This window comes from Ochotona curzoniae, unplaced genomic scaffold, assembly GCF_017591425.1.
Source record: "Ochotona curzoniae isolate NIBS_2020 unplaced genomic scaffold, NIBS_Ocur_1.0 contig_1071, whole genome shotgun sequence".
Taxonomy (NCBI): Eukaryota; Metazoa; Chordata; class Mammalia; order Lagomorpha; family Ochotonidae; genus Ochotona; species Ochotona curzoniae.
Window position 1 is genome coordinate 18916439 of NW_024464939.1, and position 18427 is coordinate 18934865.

At 39.2% G+C, this 18427-nt stretch overlaps 1 protein-coding gene across 2 annotated transcripts in view; it reads left to right on the plus strand.

Moving 5' to 3' along the window:
* Positions 1-18427, plus strand: part of EYA1 (EYA transcriptional coactivator and phosphatase 1) — a 151582-nt gene that overhangs the window by 71846 nt on the left and 61309 nt on the right. For both annotated transcript variants that reach the window (XM_040995708.1, XM_040995716.1), the window contains 2 exons: positions 13883-14022; positions 15736-15819. In XM_040995708.1, coding sequence (XP_040851642.1) covers positions 13883-14022; positions 15736-15819 — 224 coding nt within the window. The remainder of the gene's footprint in view (positions 1-13882; positions 14023-15735; positions 15820-18427) is intronic.

An 18427-nucleotide genomic window follows, 5' to 3' on the forward strand; every position in this document is an offset into this window, starting at 1 on the left:
ACTGACTGCCATAGTGGCTGTACTAACCCCTTTCCCCACATCCATACCAGCAGGTGTTGTTAGTAGATTCCTAATGTAGGCCAATTTTGTTGTAATTTGGTGGAAGTTCAATGTGGATTGCATTTGTATTTCTCTAATAGTTAGGGAGCCTGAGCATTTTTTATATGTGCATTAGCCATTTGAATATGTTCTTTTGAAAAATGCCTGCTAATTTTCTTCCCTCATTTTTTTTCTCTCTTTTTTTTTAAGATTTATTTATTTATTGTTGAAAAGTCAAATTTACAGAGAGAAGGAGAGACAGAAAGATCTTTCCATCCGCTGGTTCACTCCCCAAGTGTCGCAAGGCTGGAGTTGAACGATCCAAAACCAGGAGCCAAGAACCTGCTTCCAGTCTCCCACGCAGATGCAAGGTTCCAAGGCCCTGGGCCATCCTCCACTACTTTCCCAGGCCACAGGCAGAGAGCTGCAAGGGAAATAGAGCAGTCAGGACATGAACTAATGCCCACATGGGATTCCGGCACATGCAAGGCGAAGACTTTAGCCACTAGGTCACCATGCCATCCTCCACCCCCTTTTTAAAGATTTATTTTTCTTGGAAGGGCAGACTTATAGAGAGGAGAGACAGAGAAAGATCTTCTGTCTACTGGTTCACTCCCCATATGGCTGCAATTGTCGGAGCTGAGCTAATCTGAAGCCAGGAGCTTTTTCCAGGTTTCCCACACGAATGCAGGGTTGCAAAGTTCTAGACCATCCTCTACTGCTTTTGCAGGCTACAGGCAGGGAGCTAGATGGGAAGTGGAGCATCTGGAACATGAACCCCACCCATTTCTTACCAGGGTTTTTTGTTTTGCTGTTGCTGTTCACTGAAGCTCTTTGTGAGTCTTGGATATTAGCCCAAGACTAATTATCTGTTGTGTAGTGTGCAGATTTTCCTCCATTCTGCTGTTTGTTTCTTCACTTTGTTCATCATTCCCTTAATTCTACAGCATGTCTTAACATTCCTTACTTGATGCTCATATCACAGTGGTGCTGCCCCCAGTTTATAGTTGAAGAAACTGAGGACCTTTAATTACATAAATTAGAAGTTCATGTATGCCCTAAAGCCCTCACTTATAGATCATAATGTCCACTAAAGTATTTTCTGTATTTGTCCTATATGTTAGAGAAGATTTTCAAGTACAGCAAAATTTGTAATATCCATTCCTTCTGCACATGTAGTTAAGAAGGTCACATTGGTACAGCATCCCATTCTGCCAAGCCCTGGACCTGGGTAGCTCCTCTCCTTTGGCCCAAAATCTCCAGGAGAAAATGGCAGTCATTTGTCCCTGGGAAGGTGTCCATTAACAGCTGTCTCTGTCCTTATTATCACCAAACAGAAGTTTTTCTGATACAAGAAAGCAAGTCAAGTGTGGATGATGTGTGACACAGGAGGAGGCAGGCCTGGTTCAGGTCCTGGCTGTGGTCTGCATTAGCTAGGAGCCCATACACCTTATCAACCTTGGTCTTCCATCTGCTACACTTATACAGAAATACATCTGCAACAGGTCCAGGGTAAAGATAATCTCTTTTTATCTTCAAGGCTGGGGGATACCCTCATTTCTCATATGATCTATTTCTCAGTGCTAACATATGCCTCACTTTCTATTACTGTTAATGGGTAAAGTTTCTTTGTGGCTCTGAACTGTCTAAATCAATTGAATCCAGAAAATGAAGTTACAAGCCAAGTGTGTCTTAATGTACTGTTAAGTATTTTCATGAGACGCACTGGTCAAGAGATTAGTCAAATGAACTTCACCTCTGAGACATTAGAGATGAACATATGCAACCTGCTGTATCTGTGATGAGTGTTTTGCAGGCCAGGTTTTACAAACAACAGATGTATACTGAGTCTTTGATAAACTCCTGGCATGATATGGGACATGAGAGACTCAACAGTGAGCAAAATAAGGCTTGTGACCTCAAGAAACTTTCATTCTACTGGAGGGTATCTGTGATAAGGAAGCAGAAAGAGCTTACATGCACCTGATAGTCACAGGCACCTGGAATCATCAAAATCTAGGTAATGAGAGGCAAGTATAGCTGGGTAAAAGCTACTTCTGAAGAACCATGTGAAAAGGTAACATGTGGAAAGTTTAACACAAAACAATTGGAGAAGATAAAGCCATGTAGCTATATGGGAAAGAGCATTCTGAGGAGACCAAAGAATGGATCTGAAGGCCTGATAGTGGGACTGTGCAAAGTAGATTCAGCATGTGCCTAGAAAGCCAGTGTGTGGTTGGAGCCAGTTAAGACAGGAGAGCTGTTGTGGTAAGGGTAAGACAAAGCCATTCTATTTGCCTTTAAAGCTTTGGGAGGACTTTAGGTTCTATTTTGAATGAGGTGAGCATTGTTAAGGAGAAGAGTAGCATGACATCATTATACTTGCAAATAACCTCCATGGTTCTGGCAGACAGTAACATGGAGCAAGTCAAAGAGGGGAGCTATGCAGTAAGGTAAGAGATGACCTCCATGTCTGTGTGAGAGGAAGAGTGACCAGGTGGGGGTGTTGAAAGTGGTCTGATTCTAGAATTATCAAGAGGGATTGGTCAACAGCTTGAATGTTAGGACAACCAGAGAATAACACCAAGGATTTTAAATCCAGCATGTGGAAAATGCATTTTTCATTTATTGAGATTGGGAAAACTGGAGATAGAGAACATGAGGTTGAAAGGATAAGGAATTTTTTTTACCACAAGTGAACTCTGAGAGGCCTGTTAGAAATATAAGAGGAGATGGAAAGTTGCTGGATAAGTCTGATGTTGTTAAGCTAGTTCTGTGCCTAACTTAGTGAGTCATCAGCATCCAGATACCATTTAAAGCCATGCGTGTGAATGAGTTGGAATGTAAGAATAACTACAGAAGGGGAAACAAGCAAGTACTGAGCCTGTGTAGGGGACTTGGCAGGAGGAATCAGTGAGTAAGGGGAGAGCTAAAAATAGGCCTCACAGAGGCTAAGTGAGTGAGTGCTACAGAGCAAAGTGTTCAAGTGATTGGACATGTGTGTTGAAGGCCAAAGGTTGGGGAAGAATGATATACAGGTTTGATTATTGGATTTTGCAGTGTGAGCATTGTTCACTTGACAAGGGAGAGTGTTGGAAGAAGTAGTGTGCCTAAGAAACAATGAGAGGAGAGGAAATTTAGCACAGAGCCACAATTCTTTAAATCTTAACAAAAATATTTAATGTTCATTTTCCTCTGAAAGGCAGAATGATATATACAGAGAAAAATGTGTGTGTGTGTGTGTGTGTGTGTGTGTGTGTGTGTGTGTGTGTGTGTGTGTGTGTTTGTAGAAAGAGAGATCCTCCATCTACTGGCTCATTCCCCAATTAGCCAGCACAGCCAATACTAGGAACTAGGAACTCCATCAGGGACCTAAGTGTTTGTGCCATCATCTGCTGTCTCTGGGCACCTTAGTGCGGAGCCGAATCAGCAGTGGAGGAGCCAAGACGCTAACCAGTACACCAGTAAGGAAAGCGGGCATCCCAGGAGGAGGTTTGACTCCTGTGCTCCAATGTCCACACCTCTTTCAATAGCTTTCTCATTGTACACTACAAAGTAATGAGGGAATGGGGCAGGATGAAGAGAGGGAATTAGGGGATATTTTTAAGACAAGAAATATTCACATACAGATAATCGAGAAGGTAGGGAATGATGGCTGGAGGATGTGAAAGAGAGCTTGGATTCCATGTATAAAGTAAAGATTGATTGGCCTTCAGCAAACAGCGTTCATCTGCTGACAAGAGGGAAGGAGAGCCCATGTAAAGAGTACTGGTAGATTAGCAGGACCAGTCACAAAGAGTGGTTGCTTCTGTTTCCTCAGAGAACACAAAGCCAAATATCTTGCTTGTAGCTATAAATTACATCTGGCAAATATGAGAGGGACGTGCTATCTCATGCTTGTGACCACTTGGTATATGGTCAGTATAGGCAGCTCTGAGATTGAATAAGGGTAGGAGCTGTTTTGTCTTGCTCAAGCAGATTCCCATTGTTGATGAAGTTTCTTGGCACGTGATGGGTGCTCTATGCATCTAGAGATGCCAGGGTTAGTACTGGCTGCCTCAGAAAGTGGATTTGCCTGTGGTAGCCTCAGAAAGGATGGGTTACAGAACTGGTGGACTCCTAGCTTTAAAATAGAGAATTTCAAGACAACACAGCATTAAACTTACACAGGTCCCATCTGAACCTAGAGCCCTGTCCACCTGCACAGTCTACACATTCATAAAGCTGGCCTTCAATACAGATTCTGCTGGAATCTCATCAAACCCAAGTGAAAGAAGAGTCTGCATCTGGCAGGTGGCATACCAGGCACAGTGGCCAGAGGCACAGCTTCCAGAGAAAGCAACTTTGTACATCTACTTATCTTTTCAGACATATAACAAAAATTAAGTCCAAGCAGAAGTTGCCATTTCCAAATAGATACAAACAAAAAAGCTTACTCTATCCTTTTCCCAGTTTGAGTAGCGAAGTCCAGATCCAGTACACGAATAATATGACTTCTTTTGTAACTGCTTTAAATTGATTTATTTCAAAGCTTGTTTCTGAAAGGCAGCATTACATAAAGAGCCATACAAAGAAGTTTGCTTACATCATTGCCCTTTTACTGCAGAGGAAAGCCAAGTTAGTTGACTCAATATATGCCTAAGCATGCATTCTCTCTTGTGAGCATTTGATTGCTATATTATTATACCCTGCAATGTGAGAATTCAAGCATGAAGGTCAGGCCACCGCTGGAATTTCTTTAGAATGTTGAAGATGATAGAAATTTCAGTTTTCAGTCTGAGGATTTCTAACAATAGAAGTGGAGTTCTGGCAGCCTTCCTACTCTGCCTCAGTAAAAGAAGCTACCTTACAAAATGTTGTCTGGGGCACTGGAGGTGGCCCTGGTTAGAAACCTATGTCAGAGTCACCTCTTTTAGGCCACTGTGTGGCAGGGAAGAATCAAAGTGCTCATGTGAAAGCCTCCCCACAACTTTCCCCACCCCTTTCCTGCAGAGGGAATAGCACGTCATGATGGTGGCAAGCCTTGGAATTTTTCTTTGTTCAGAAGCACTGCAGATATCCCTGGTGTGTGTAGCTGCTGCTCATGCAATATAGCTTGCATCTTCCAGAATCAGTCAGCTTAAAAGAGTCTGGCAAACAGTGTCCCCCAGGCTCCAGACCTGGGGCAGGACCCCTCTGGCATCAGTAACATTACACGCGATCCCTGCCTTTGGCCATGAGATGAGACCATAGATCCACATGTAATGAGTATCCACATGTAATGAGTGCCTCCCCAAAGCCAAGGGAAATGTGTAATCCATGCTGTGTTTCTAGCTGCTGCTGTGACACCAGGATATAGTAACTGCAATGGAGAGCATGTGGCCCAGAAAGCTGAAGATAGTTACTATCTAACTCATTACAGGGAAATTGACCAACCTCTGTTTTTGATTATGTAGAGACCAAAACAACAGCAATGATGGTGATGAGAGGGAGAAGGTACATTAGTTTATTTGGAAAAATTGTCTCTTTGGCCACCAGCAGCTTCTCTGACTTTGCCACTCAGTGTTGCTAGTCAAAAGAAGTCTAGGACAATACATGGTGACCACCTGCCTATCCCTGGAGTAAGGTGCAGTCACACTTACTTATCCAAAAGTTATCAAGCTCAGCTTCACAAAACTTTTTTTCCATTAGATGAAAAATGATTTTCAAAATTGTCAAATATAAATACTTTTTTAAATTGTCAAATGGGACTGGTCTGGCACTTTGAGGGCAGGAGGCCGCTTGGGACACCCGTATTGCATATCAGAGTAGGTGAGTTGGGGTCTCTTCTGGGCTGCCAACTCCAGTTTCTGATTAATGTGCTCTGTGCAAGGCGATAACACTAGAAGTTGAGTCTGTGTCAGTTATCTAGGAGACGGATTCCAGCTTTAGCCTGGACCAACACTGAACACTGCAAGCATTTGGCGAATGAGCAATCTAGCAGAAGAAAAATAACTCCCTCTCTTTCCAAACAAATAAACATTTTTAAAGATTTGTTTATTCGTTTGAAAGGTGAATTTACAGAGAGGAGAGACAGAGAGAAAAATCTTCCTTCTGCTGGTTCACTCCCCAAATGGCCACAATGGCCAGAGTTGAGCTGATCTGAAGCCAAGAATCAGGAACTTCTACCTGGTCTTCCACATGGTACAGGGTCCCAAGGCTTTGGGCTGTCCTCTACTGCTTTCCCAGACCACAATAGGGAGCTGGATACAAAGTGGAACAGCCAGGACACAAACTAGCACCCATATGGGAATCATGGTGCATGTAAGGTGAGGATTAAGCCACTGAGCCATTGCTCTGGGCCCCCACAAATAAACATTTTTTAAAATATAAACAGAAATACATTCATTGGACTCAATGAGTCTTCTGTTTACTAGCATCAGTCTTGATGCATTCTTATGGGGAATACCTTAGGGGTCATGGCATCCCCTCCTTGTTGACTTAGAGAGTTAAAATCTCTGCATTCTTCTTTTAGTCTCCATGATTTGGGTTCGATATACTGCCTATAATGATGAATTTTTGCATATGCTTATGCTAATGTTGAACATTCTGGGGTTATTTAGTGTCAGTTGTTGTCTGTCATATATTTCCAGCTCATGTGTATTATCCCTTATGCTTAAAGGCTTAAGTCTTGAAGAAGACAATGTTTGCACTTAGAAAAGAAATGCTCTCTGCTGATAGTCACTCATAGGACGTAATTGTTGATCACCATGTCTAATTTCACTAAATTCAGGTATTTTTCCTAAGGATTTCCTGTGCCTCCCTCAAAAAAAAAAAAAAAAAGGACACAGAAACAAAAACGTACACCTTCACATTTCATTTTGTACAAAGCAAGCAGAAATGTCTTAGCAGACAGATTCAAAGTCTATCCAGAGACCATACTCTTCTGGCCTCTGTCCAATGTCACAGTACATGCGGTGAGAGCTTCCTCTCAGCCAGCGGATCAGTTACTTCATCCCATTTGAGGGAAGTAGTCTTTCACCTCTTGGAGACTTAGAAATGAATAAGGAGAGTCTTCATCCTCCCCTACTACCGAGAGGGGAGTCTGCAGGAACCCTGTATTCGACTTCCTTTACAACTGCCACTGGCCTGGGTAGTCCCAGGAGTGTAAATTTAGATCAGAAATCCCCTGCTACCCTGAGTGAATGTCAATGCTTATCCCTAAATCTTGAAGCAGTCAGCCAGGCCTTCGAGCCAGGCAGCAAGAATCCATAAAGATAAAAAGGTTCTTTGAAGGAAAGCATAAATTTAAAGAAATATCAGGTTAGGAACTATATCTGTAAATATGAAAACTAGGCTAAAACCATTTGTTCTAACCCATAAAGGATTATTAAAAGTGGCCAAAGAGTTGGATAGTTCACAATAGGAAATGTTTAAAAGCATCTCTAATATGTACAAATTAACATCCTGTTGTTATTTGTACTATTTTTCCATATTACCTATAACAGTGGTGTCTTTAAAATGACAACCGTCCATTTGAAATGGGAGTGATCTTTTTGACAGCTGTTTGGCAAAATGTTCAAGAAAGCAGAGAGCATGTTGAGGGAGGCATAAAGATAAGGACTAAGCAAGGAATTTAGACAGCATCTAATTGGCAATAAACCTGGACGTTGGAGAACTGGAGTTGCCCAGAGTACACTAGATGGGATAGTTCTAAAGGTGACTGATTTACTTAAGAGAGGAAGATTAAAAACTGTTAGGAAGATATGGTAAATGTTGTACATCCAAGGTAAGAGAATATTAAAGTTAAATGAGCCAGGCTATATTTTCAGCTAAGTAAAAAAATGAGACTATAAGGAATGAAAAACTAGAACTAATTTCTACGAGTTTCTAGCTCAGGGAAACGAAGTAGATGAACTCTTTTGAGTTACATTGATTTTTTATTTAATAGTGATGGATTTGTAGACACCTGAAGTATTTACAAATGTGGAATTTTAATTTTCTTAATTTTAATATTTTATAAAGTGTATAAGCATTAACTTTTACAGCTATTTCCCATTTGTAATATTTCAACTAATCCGTATAAGTAATAACCTCCAGACATTTAGCGAGTTAAAGGTGGGCTTGAGGAACATTCAGTTATCGCTGAGTTCTTCATGTCTACCTTGCCTGCTAAACACTTAAGTGCTCTGGGAATAAACAATAAACACCATGAAAATTGTGCTACCCCAGAGCAGGTGTGTTAGGTCTTTCCTCAAAATAATTCTGCCAAATTGTTGTTCACTGCCAACATCAGAAGCACAAACATTGTGAAACTGCATAATAGAGAGAAGAGTAATTATGAAGGCAGGGCCAAGATTTAGAGTGAGAACTGACCAAAAAATACACTTGATCTTGATCTTCAGACATTGAAAAGGATTTCAGGGGTAAGGATAAGAGTTAGGAAAAGCATTATAAGAAAAATGAAGACTGTGTGCAAAGTCAGAAAATAGCACAGTGCTTTCAGAAAAGTGAGATCACAAACTTTGTATATCTGCAGCCAATTATGCAGGGAGAGAGCAGTTAAAGTCATCGAGGAATGACTTTTTGTTTCTTTTTTAAAAAATAAAACCAAGTCTATACAGTACTAGTGCTATAAATGGTACCAGTTCTTTATGCATGTGTAGGTTCTTTTTCTCTCACCTACTCATATTTTACAGGTGATGAGACTGAGTGATCAAAGGGTAAACAACTAGAAAAGCCATTCTAATAGCCAATATAAATGAAGATTCAAAATATGGCAGTTGAATCCATAGCTCAGTGTCCCAGTAACTAGGCAGTTCTTTCTGTTCTGTACTGAGTTATGAGCATTTAAGGGTGATAGCTGTGCATAAAAGAGTAGAAAGACTAAGAATGACAATCCTGGAAATAGCTTCTTGATAGAACTAAAGCAAGAGGTGATGAGAGCAGGACCTGAAACCAAAAGCATTTCAGTGTAAAAACCATAGAACTTATTCTTGTTTGATGGATCCTCGTAAGAAGTGGCTGGAATAGAGAAATGGGTAGATAGTGGCATTGTTGATCCCATTGTTAGTAGAGAGGGTTCATCTGGGGGCAAGGCTAATTATGGTATCGGATAAAGAGGCCCATCCAACAGTAAGATATTCAAGTCAAAAGATTAGTAAGCAAAGCATTGAAATTAGCCTATACGGTATCATGAATCCCTCTTAATATAACCAACCCCTGAGATCCTTCAACAAGGCAAGAGGACCATGAAGTGTTTGCTCCAGAGCAATCAACTTTCTCAAAAGCCACACTGTTTAGCTGCCTTTTTTTTTTTCAGTCTTAGGAGATGTTGGAAAAAAGAAATTTAGCATCAATTAGCATCCTGATACAAACTCTTTATCTTAAGCTAGGTCAGGAGTTTCAAGTCTTACAGATGTAGACAACATAAGTATTTAATTCAAGCTTAATGACTAAAAAGGAATAGTGGGAAGTGGAAAAAAGGAAAATCAGGATTTTCTTTTTTTTTTTGACATTTAAAGGAGGCAGTGGTGGGAACAAATACAGACAAGTGGAATGAGACTGAGTATTACAAAGTAAATATTGAATTTGGCCACACCAGGGTTATCACTAATGCTCTTGGAGTTTTAATCTTATGTACTCTTCCATCTTCTCAAATCTATGATGTTGCCCTGTGTACCAGCTCTCTCTGTGACTCTAATCCTGAAATGTTCTTGCTTTGCCTCTCAGTTGATCTGAAGTTAGTCACCACTCTCTCCTTTCTGACATACTCTTTTTTTTTTAGCAACACACAGACTGGTTTTCTGCCACACACCTCATCCATCTTTCATTGTTCAGCCCTTCCATACACACTGCATTTTTAAACTATACCCATTTCTTTCCTTGCATAATGCATCGATTTATAAGCCTAAACTCAGCCCACATTTCTTCTGTGAACTTCAGAAGAGTCTAGCAGCCTACTGGGGCATCCTTATTTGAACATCAGGGACTGTTTAAATTCGGTATGTCCACAGCTGAACTTGAATTTTCACTTCTTGACCATAACTCCTTTTTCTTAAATCTCACACCACATCTTAGAGCTCATGAAGTTGTGAAAACACAACTGGTGTGGACATCATCCTTGATTTCCGTCTTCCTTATCTAACTGGTTGTGACTTTACCTTTTACGGACTCTTCCAATCTCTCTAGCACTATGAACTGCACCCAGGCCATCACCATCCTACCTGGCTTACTGGTTTATCCTACTTACTCATTTTCCTTTCTTAGTGAAAACCTGGTTCTAGCAAACTTCCAACCTGGAGCTGTAGTCACCACTGCCTTGTTGAATTTTTGCTTGCCACGCTGGCTTCATTTCTATATTTTTTCTGTACACTCAGGTCAAGTTGATTTTTTTGTTTGTTTTATTGTTTTGTTTTAGTTCAGCATGACATGCTTTCTTCCTGTGTACCTTCAGACCTGCCTGTGATACCCTGCCTGGGGCATTTCTGTGTCCTCCTTAACGGAGAATGTGCCGTCCATCTTCTGAAAACTTCTCTCCCCCTTGTAAATCTTAGTAGTAAGGATTTCTTTGGTGGCCTTTTGTCCATTGGTCTATATCTACCTCTGAATTTTAAGTTCCGCTAAGCTGGAACTGTAAGTATTTGGGATCTTATAATAAGTTTGAAGCTCCCATGTAGTTTAATAACAAGTTTCTATATAGTGCCTAGGAGAATGTGAACCTAACATCCAACCCGTATGTTAAGTGCACGCTTTTCAAAGTATTTTCATTTCTATTATCTAAGTGGGGGTAAAGTTGAACAACTGGGAGAGGGTTTTAGTGAAACATGAGCTGTCAGTGGATTAGAAGATTAATTTGTCTGAGTTGTTTTGCACTAGTAAGAGAAAGGAGAAGTTAGAGTTGGGAAAGCATTAAGAGAGGGTACGCATTGAATTCCACATCCTAGAGCAATAAGGAAGTGATTTTAAAGACTATCTTGCATCATTTTTAATTTCATTTTCCTTCTTAAAAGTAGAGGTCAGTAATGTGTGGATGTGGTTTTATTCCATATTTAAAGGTGTCAGATTATCCATCTTTTCTGTTTTTTCTTTTCTCCACCTGGAAAAACTTTGCATATGATGATTTTAATATTTTCCTGTATATTTTGCCCAGTGAATTTGTTTTCTTTTGGGAAAGGTTTCCAAATGTGAGTGATTCATTTAATTATAGCTTGTCTATTTCCAGAAAAAAAATGAGATGGAATAAATTTTGGAAGATTTGAGTTTTTAAATCAGGGATAAATAACAAAAAGAGTCGATATGTAATCAGTAGGAGGAAACTTATGTTTAAAAAACTTATATAAGATAAATTGCTTTAAGAATAACTATCTTGATGACAGTGCAAAGCATACAGTGTATGAAAATATGTTACTTGGTGTTTTTAACTTCTTAAATATGTGCTTATAAAAACTAAAGGCTCACATTCAAGATTTTGTAGTAAAATATTTGGTATAGTTTGATTTAGAGGTCAGTTCTGTTAGTTGCAGAGTAAATGCTTTGTTTAACACTATTAAACAGACTAGCATATGATTTGTTTCACATGGTAGCTATCCAGGTTCTGCAAAGAGGTGTATGCCACAAAAGATTTTTTTCAAATTTTTTTTTTCTTTGAAAGAGACAGAGATCTCCCATTTGCTGATTGAGTCCCCACATTTTTAGCCCACAACTGCCTGAGATGGGTTTGAGCAGTAACAGGATCCTAGAACACAATGTGGATCTCACACACAGGTACCCGAGAACTTGGGCCATTGCTTATGGCCTCTCAGAGAGCACGTTAACAGGAGAGTGGAATAAGGACTGTAACCAGCAAAAGAACCCAGGCACTCCAGTATGGATTGTTGTTTTCTGAGAGGCATTTTAACTGCTGTGTTGAATACCCATATCTGCACAAGTTTGATGTGGAAGAACAATGCATTTAAAAAATCTCTGTATGCACAACTACTTGAAAAATATATTCATTTGACACCTCTGAGTCTCCACAAACATGGAAGAAAAGATGCTTGGTTTGGGGCATTGTAAGGAGAAATGCCTTAGTCATCTCCACTGCAATAAAAGAATATTAGTGTAGATTTATACAATGATTAACTTTGACCAGACACCATTATGTTTTAACAGTCTGTGTGATGAGTCAGCTCAAAAAATGCATCTGAAAGAACTTAATAAACTGACCCACTGAGTGGAGTTGTTAAGGATATTCTGACTATAGTTAACCAATGGGCATCACGGTCAATTTTGGTTATGAGAATAGCATGACCAGTATATATGAAAAACTTTGCCATCTTGTTTATTTTGGATTTATTTATTTCTATTGGAAAATCAGATTTTTACAGAGAAAAGGAGAGGCAGAAAAAGCTACCTTCTGCTGGCTCACTCCCCAAGCGCCTGCAATGGCCACAGCTGAGTCTATCCAAAAGCCAGGAGCCAGGTCTCCCACACTGTTGCAGGGTCCCAAGGCTTTGGTCTCTCCTCTACTGCTATTCAGATCACAAACAATGAGCTGAAAGGGAAGTGGAGCAACCAGGATACAAACTGGCACCCACATGGGATTCCAGCACATGCAAGGTGAGGACTTCAGCCACTAGGCTACGATGCTGGGTCCCCATCTGGTTTGTTATGAAGGAGATATTCAGAAGTGTTGTATGCAACTGATGGATTCCTTCAAACTTTAAGTGAAACATATAGGCTGTTTCATTTGGTTTAGAATCAGAATTTGCTGCAAAATGTATTCCCATCTAATCTAAAGGCTTTAGAGAAGCATTTAAGCTTGGTGGTAGTATTGAGAACACGTAGTTGAAAACAAGCATGGCTTGGTGTATGTGACTAAGGTTGATAGAACATTATTAGATTATCAGACTTTTAGTTGATCTGCCTAGTTTCCTGGTTGGTGAAATGTAGCATCAACAATATCATGAAAATAATAGTTCCCCATAAAGGTTTAGATTGAGAGATTTCAGCCTATATCTGGTAGAGCAATGGCATAAAGCTTTGTGGAAAAGCCAGAGAATACTTAACAGCTGGAATTGGGGAAAGGCAGGAATTATCCTGGGAAGGCAATAAATATTGTACCTAAGACATAAGAATACATGTTTTTATGTTCATTCTGGACATGCGATAGAAAGCTCGTAAACCCCACAACCACTGGCCCGCTCTTCCTCTGAGCCATTTGAAAATAGTTTTTAATTTTGTGGTTTTGGTATAATTATTTCAGTGGTTTCTTTGAGTTATCCGAATGAGTAATTTTAATGTGCTGCCTTGTTTTGGAAGTTTGGTTGCAAGAGAATGAGAGATACTGAATGCAAATGGGCGTCTTCCATATATCTGCTCTCCTTATCTGTTTTACATAAAATGAGGGAGAAAATAGCAATTTTTAAAGTTTTCAAAGAGAATTCCCATTGGCTTAGTTCTACCTACCATGGGTCTGGTTTTCCTTCTCATCTGTTTCCATGAATAAGCATCCTTTGCATAGATAGCTGGAAGGATTAACACAGAGGTAAATGGGCGAATGCCTCAAGAGGGCCCGGTACCAGTTGTGTAGGATGAGAGAAGCTGATTCATGTGTGGGACCAGCACATCATGGAATCCTCAAAAGCCCTAAGGAGAAGCTAGGAAACTTGCTATTATGTGTTCTGTTTGACCTCTAATTACATTTTATTTTTGAGCATTCTTTCATTCAAAACATATCTTGGAGTCAGAGGCCTCTTTGATGATTGATGAATGCAGATATAACATAGTGTAGGATTTAAACAGACTGTAATATGCTTTACATACCTCTGAATTAAAAAAAGATTAATCTGGGTACCATCATATTGGAACTGCAAGGTGAACATGCTTCCGTGTGTTTCTGCAGAGTACAGTGCAATCCATAGCCCATCAACACCCATTAAAGATTCAGATTCTGAACGATTGCGTCGAGGTTCCGATGGAAAATCACGTGGACGAGGCCGAAGAAACAATAACCCTTCACCTCCCCCGGATTCTGATCTAGAGGTGAGAACATTGCCAACACCAAAATGAATAACAAGGTGTTGCAGTTGCCAGTTGGTGACCATAGAACTGCTACGGAAAGACCAGTGAGCAAATGCTTCTGGTATTATTATATTTTCTTAGAAAAGACAATGCTCTTTTCTCTTCACTGTTGGCTATAAGTTAAACAACTGTCTGTTTTTGGTAGTTTTCTTCTGCATTAACCATGTAGTAAAGCATCTATTTGTTTTACAGTAAAAACACATGTTAAATTAAAAAATTCTGCCTTTAAATCTCTGCTGTACTGCTCTGTGTCATTGCCATTTCAGTTAAGTAAGCATCTTACTAAAAATCCTTAATGAAATCTACTTTGAAATTAAAGACACATTTGTGTATATTGAGAAAGGGAAGCTCAGAATGTTCTAAATTGAAATGGTAATCACCTTCTGAGACATGTTTTGCTGGAGTTCAAAAGCAGAAAGGATTAAGTAAAAACTGAAAGGGTGGTAGGTTTCATAGCCTCGAATCCACTGTAATTAAGTTTCTGCCTTTTGCCAAAGTGAAATCTGATGGTGGAAAACGTGATTATTTTGGCTGGAAAGACTAAATTTTTCCAGCAGAATCTGGTATGAATATTTACTGGTGTGAGTGGGTATGGGAAGAGGAAAGGGGAATGGTGGGGAGGCTGTCTGTGGTGTCTTGGAGACATTTTTTTTTTTCCCCTTGAAACAAATCCCTTTAACTCCAATCCTGAATACCCCAAGAGTGTGTCTAAGAGCATGAGTTATGTGTCTGCTGAAGTCGTTAAATGTCTATAACCTAAAGACTTAAAAAGCCTAGCATGAACAATACACAGTCACCCTTCGGTATCCATGGGAAACAGGCTCCTGGATCCCCTCGTTCCCAACCACATCTACAGATACTCAACATCCTTACATAAAATGCTTATATAGTCATAAAGTCTCACATACTTTTCTTTTATTTTGAATTTTATGGTACAATTCCATAGGGTTTGGGATACTCTAAATCAAGTCTCGGTTAGTGAACATTCTGTGTGGATGCTGTGAAAATAGTTGTTACACTGTGTTGCTTGGGAAAGACCAACAAGGTAAAAGTCTGTACATGTTGAGTACAGTGTGATTTTTGTTTTCAGATATTTTTGGTCTGTTGTTGATTGGCTGTGCAAATGTACAACCTCTGGAAATAGAGAGCCAACTAGATATCCCATGCCTTTTATGATTGTCTAATAGATAATAGAAATAGAATATATTTATGCAAATTAGCTGTCAAATATAAGTGTTAGTATTTGGATGATGAGAGTAAAACATAAGATTATTTTTAACACTTCTTAATAAATGAACAGGTGATAGAGATTCAAAAGTGAATTATTTTTAAGTAATGGCCACTCTATTTCAGTATATAAACAGACTAGTAATAGCTCATTTTTCATTTCTACAAAACCAAGACAAAAGTTCTACAAAAATAGGGGACACATTGTTATCTCTTTCCCATAGTTATATTGATGTTGCTGATAGAATTATATTCTTGTGCCTCATCTGAGGTTCTGTCTAGCGAATAGCTGAGCAATACTCTTTAAAGCAGGTGTAGCTTAAAATGTCAATGAAGTCATATGTGATTTTGGCCTCACATTTTAAGACTACTGTTTCATGATGAAATTAACTGAGTAACTTTTCTCAATCAACATGAAGATGCATTAATTGGGTTCTTGCCTTATAGAGAGTGTTCATCTGGGACTTGGACGAGACGATCATTGTTTTTCATTCCTTGCTCACTGGGTCCTACGCCAACAGATACGGGAGGGTGAGTACCAAGAAACATCAGGTGTTTTTTGTTTGTTTGTTGTTTTTAAGATTTATTTATTTTTATTTGAAAGGAAGAGTTATAGAGAAACATCTTCTGTATACTGGTTCACTCCCCAAATTGTTGTAATGGCCAGAACTGAACTGATTTGAGGCCAGGAGCCAGGAGTTTTTTTTTTTTCTGGGCCTCCCATGTGGGTGCAGAGGCCCAAGGACCTGGGCCACCCTCTGCTGCTCTCCCAGGCTTAAGCATGGAGCTGGATTGGAAGTGGAGTAGCCTGGGCTCGGCTTTGTGCCGTTATGGAATGCTGGTGCTTGCAGGTAAGGGATTTGCCTGTTGAGCCACTGTACCAGCCACAAAGACTTAGTTTTTAACTTCTTTGGAAGTTGTCTAAAATTGATGTTTTATCCAAGTGAACAGGATTTAATTTTAAGTTACAAATCTAAAATATACAAAGGAAAATGATTTTGTTGATATAGTCAAAGCTACAGGCAAAACTCATCAGTGAATTCAAAGAGATTATCTTTAATTCTTCAAATTAAGGTAGTTTATGCAGTTAAACATGAGTTTACTTTGGGCCATAATGAATAAAAATGATTGAGTGCTATTGTAGTGTGAAATATTGAAAGATAGAGATATCTTAGAATGATCCCCCTTTTTTTTATTACATTGCATTATGTGACACAGTATTTTTTTTTTTAGAAACAGGTGTTTTGGATATAAAGAATGATCTCTTGTTGAAATTTTTAAGTTTTACTTTTAAGCACTTTTATTTTTCATTTTTTTAGCAAATGCAATATAGTTAATGGAAACAATTCTAAGACTATAATGATATCCCCTTGCTCTTTTCCTCCCTCTGTGCCTTCTCTCTCACTCTGTTTCTTTCTTCTATGTAAAATTTCTTATAGGACCCAGAGTTTTCTTGCCAAAAGATTCAGTGGGTCCAGTATTTCATTTGTGGTCTTCAGCAGTGAACAGTGTTTGACCTTTTCTTTCCAAAGCATATGCTATGAGCATCTTCATATATCCCTTTATTGAGTCTGAATCTCTTTGGAGGATATTTAGTACCAGAAGGGCAAGAGCAGAAGACACCCATATTAGAGCTGTCTGTTAGAATGTCTATCTTTATGTTGTAGGTAAAGAATATTATAGGCCATCTTCCACGGGTAGAACTTCAGTCTCAGGACTTGGCATTTGAGTTTCTCTAAATGTTGGAAATTCATTTTGGTATACTTGATGGTTGTTTTATAAGCTTTTTTCTATATTTAATGATAGCATTTAAAATGGTGGAAGGCAATTTCAGAAATGCTTCTGTAAATATTTCTCATTATTTTAAAGATATGATATTACAAATCTCAGATCCTTGAAACTGTTGGTTTAAAGTGTGTCTTATGTCTTGGTGATGCAGGGATTTTTTTCAATTAAATATGAAAATTTAGGCTGATAAGATGTGCATGATTTCATTACAAATTTGATTAGATATGTTCACTTTCAGTAAATGTTTATTTCCGTAATTATCCATTAAGTACATATTATGCACATGTGGTCTGGAGGTAAAACTGGGACTTGCTACTTGCTTCATAGCCCAGTTTTCATCTCAAGACCCTAACGATACATCCCCCAGAAAAAAATAAGCAAAAAAGCTCTATTAAAAAAACCCACACATGTGTAAGTAAAAGACTGTCTCACTACTTGATATTCTCTCTTGAGATATCATAAAACAGTGTGGCTCATATTATTATCAAATTCTCAATGAGAAAGAGAAAATTTGAAAGTGGATATTTTTTAAAAGAGTAGAGATAATTAACCATTCTGTCGATTGGATTGTTTACTGCATGGCTAACACATAGTAAGGATTCCATAAAATGCAACTGTTTCCTTGGTATTATTTCTTCTGTCAAACCTATCGCTAGCCCTTTACTGCTTTAAACAAATTAATATCTCAATTGTCAATGTAAGAATAGGCAGAACCCTGAAGATATTTCAAACTGAGCCATAAGGATATTTCTGCAACTAACTGCGAAGGAAGAACCTCATTGCCAAAACCATTTTTTTAAAAATAATGCTATACACCACCTTCCATGAGTAAGGTGATGGAAATCTTGTTACCTTGTGACCACATTTCAATCTTTAGCCAAAAAATTGTTAGTTAAGCATAGATTTTATACGAAACCCGTGAACCACTGGTCTCAGTCTCTCTCTCTCTCTCTCTCTCTCTCTCTCTCTCTCTCTCTCTCTCTCTTTCTCTCTCTCTTTCTCCCTCCCTCCCTCTTTCCTTCCTTCCTTCCTTCCTTCCTTCCTTTCTTCCTCTCTCCCTCTTCCTCACTCCCTCTCCCTCTCCCCCTCCATCTCTTTATTTTGATTTATTTATTTTTATTGGAATGTAAATTTACAGAGAGAAGGAGATGTAGAGAGAGAAGAACATCTTCCATCTCCTGGTTCACTCCCCCATTTGGCTGCAGTGGCTGGATCTGAGCTTGTCTGAAGCTAGGAGCCAGGAACTTTTTGAGGTTTACCATGTGGATTCAGGATCCGAAGGCTTTGGGCCGTCCTCTGCTGCTTTCCCAGGCCACAGGCAGGGAGCTGGTCGGGAATTGGAGCAGCTGGG